This window comes from Oryzias melastigma, linkage group LG3 (genome assembly GCF_002922805.2).
Source record: "Oryzias melastigma strain HK-1 linkage group LG3, ASM292280v2, whole genome shotgun sequence".
NCBI lineage: Eukaryota > Metazoa > Chordata > Actinopteri > Beloniformes > Adrianichthyidae > Oryzias > Oryzias melastigma.
In genome coordinates this window covers 35,158,717-35,161,297 of record NC_050514.1, presented here as the reverse complement: position 1 = coordinate 35,161,297, position 2,581 = coordinate 35,158,717, and the positions used below count along the sequence as shown (strand labels likewise).

General features: G+C 61.3%; 1 protein-coding gene across 1 annotated transcript in view; it reads right to left on the bottom strand.

The window, feature by feature from the left end:
- gpatch1 (G patch domain containing 1) overlaps nt 1-2,581 on the bottom strand; it is a 7,990-nt gene that overhangs the window by 1,988 nt on the left and 3,421 nt on the right. The window contains exons 6-12 of the mRNA XM_024295043.2: nt 1,826-1,878; nt 1,516-1,761; nt 1,291-1,438; nt 1,119-1,198; nt 831-1,047; nt 259-576; nt 8-186 (exon numbers count right to left, since the gene is read on the bottom strand). Coding sequence (XP_024150811.1) covers nt 8-186; nt 259-576; nt 831-1,047; nt 1,119-1,198; nt 1,291-1,438; nt 1,516-1,761; nt 1,826-1,878 — 1,241 coding nt within the window. The remainder of the gene's footprint in view (nt 1-7; nt 187-258; nt 577-830; nt 1,048-1,118; nt 1,199-1,290; nt 1,439-1,515; nt 1,762-1,825; nt 1,879-2,581) is intronic.

Genomic DNA, 2,581 nt, shown 5'->3' with positions numbered 1-2,581 from the left:
CCCCCACCTCCTGGTCGCGGGCGACCTCCACGGTGTCCTCGTCATCCTGGTGCTCGGCGCGGGTGAAGCGTGAGGACAGCGAGGTGGAGGCGGGCCGGTACAGGATGGAGGCCCGCACGAACTCGTCCCGCTCCCGGCTGCGCTCCCACTCCGTCATGGCGGGGTCCAGACTCTGCTCCAGAGCGTCTGCGGACACAAGTCAGCCTGAGCCCAAACCGGCGGGGCCACGTCGCCGTGGAAACCAGCTGAGAGCCACACCTCTGTCCCCCTGCCGGAGCCGGCTCAGGTACAGGTCGTAGCGCGCCTGCTTGCTCGGCGTTTTCTCGAATGGCCTGAAGGTCTGGGAGGGGGGGCCAGCGCCCCTCCAGGCCGCCTGCGCCTCCTGCTGCATGGAGGACGGCGTCCGAAGAGGAGGGGTGGGGCTACACAACGAGGGAGTTAAAACGGAGGGAACTGGGTCCGTGGTGGGAGGAGCCTGGGTTGAGGGGGCGGAGCTGGAGGCAGACTGTGAGCTGCGGAGGCGGAGCAGACGGTCCCGGTCCCCAGGCTTTAGCAGATCCATGACCGACCTGGGACCTGGAACAGAACCAGAACCAGACGAGCGGTCATCTCTACTCTATCAGGTCTGCAGAGGCCCCGCCTCCATATAACTTCATCAGCCCTGTAGAGGCCCCGCCCCCACATACCTTCATCAGGCCTGCAGAGGCCCCGCCCCCACATACCCTCATCATGTCTGCAGAGGCCCCGCCCCCACATACCTTCATCAGGCCTGCAGAGGCCCCGCCCCCATATACCTACATCAGGCCTGCAGAGGCCCCGCCCCCACATACCTTGAAGGCTGTCCTCTCCCAGCAGCGCCCCCCTCTGACCGGAGTCCAGCTGGTGGCGCCCCCCCTGCTGTGGCTCCTCCTTCACCATGTGACCCTTGGAGGTCTTCAGTGCCTCCGCCAGCGCCGGGCTGACGCCGGACAGCCTCAGGACGTCCACTTTAGGCCGGAAGTGATGAACGGGGCGGTAACCCCGAGGCAGAGCGGGGGGCGGGAACACCTGCTCACAGATGGGAGGGGGCGGGGTGAGGGGGGTCTTTCAGAACCAGAACCAGGAGTCCGGCTGCTCACCTCCTTGTCCTCCAGCGGGCTTTGGGCCAGCGTGAAGCCTTCCAGGATCTTCCCGAGGTACGCCGCGTCTCTGCTCCGGCCTGGAGACACAAATCCCTTCTGACTCTCAAGCCGCTGGTTCTCCAGGTTCTGGACGGTTCTGACCGGGCACAGACATCTGCTTCCTTCCCACCTGTCTTGTTGGTGTACTGCTGCGGCGCCGTCCAGCCGTACAGGCCGTCTCCAGGCTCCTCCCCCTCCAGAACGGTGTCGTATCTGGACATGGAGTCTCTGTGGTAAATGTCCTCGTCGTCGTCCTCCAGAGCGCCCACGCCGAAGGCCTGAGGGTCAAAGGTCAGCAGACGATCAGCGCCCAACAGGCCGCCGCCCTTCAGCTCCTCGCTCCGCCGCGGCTCACCTGTCCGGCGACGCCCCCTCTTCTCAAGCGGCCCTGGGAGTCTCCGAACAGACGACTGCGGGCGCCGCCCTGGGGATCGAACAGTTCGATGTGCTGGGCGGCACCGCTGCCCTGCAGCGCCAAGCCCGGGTCCAGACCCCGGTACCCCAGACCCTGGAGCCCAGACTTCGGGGTGAAGTCCATCGGCGTCACGTCTTTCGGCGCGTACGTCACGTTTTCTGGAGCGAACTCCTCCTCGTCTTCATCCTGAACAGGCAGAGAGAATGAGGAACGGCGGCGAGACGCCCCTCACTGAAACACCTGACCTTACCTCCTCCGAACCAGCAGGGGGCGGAGCACAGCCGTACACTCTGGCTCTGTCGTCTGTCGGGACAGAACAGCATCAGAACATTCCAGCTTCACCAGACGGTCCGACCCAAACCTAACGTCTGTGATGGGTCCGAATTAAACCGACTGGCTGTGATCCTTAAAGAGGGCGTGGCTTATTGTTAACAGACGGGGCCCATTTTCAGAAGTGTCGGTCTAGTAACTCTAGCTGGTCCAAACCGGTTCTTTTAACAGAATGAAGTTCAGTGACATCATTTCAGAAAATGAGGTAAAAGAGGCGACCACCAGGAAACAAATCTGCTCGATGACATCAGAGTCACATGACCTCCTCGCCATCTGTATGTTTAGAACAGAAAGCTCCGCCCCAAAAACCTGCAGTTCCTAAAACGAGACGACGAACAGAAACCAGGAGTTTGTAGAGACAAAAATACAGTCAGCTGACTAACAGGAGGAGAACCACAGAGAGGAGAACCACAGAGAGGAGAACCACAGAGAGGAGAACCTCAGAGAGGAGGAGAACCACAGAGAGGAGAACCACAGAGAGGAGAACCTCAGAGAGGAGAACCTCAGAGAGGAGGAGAACCACAGAGAGGAGAACCAGAGAGGAGGAGAACCACAGGGAGGAGGAGAACCTCAGAGAAGAGAACAACAGAAAGGAGAACCACTGAGAGGAGAACCACAGAGAGGAGAACCTCAGAGAGGAGGAGAACCACAGAGAGGAGGAGAACCACAGAGAGGA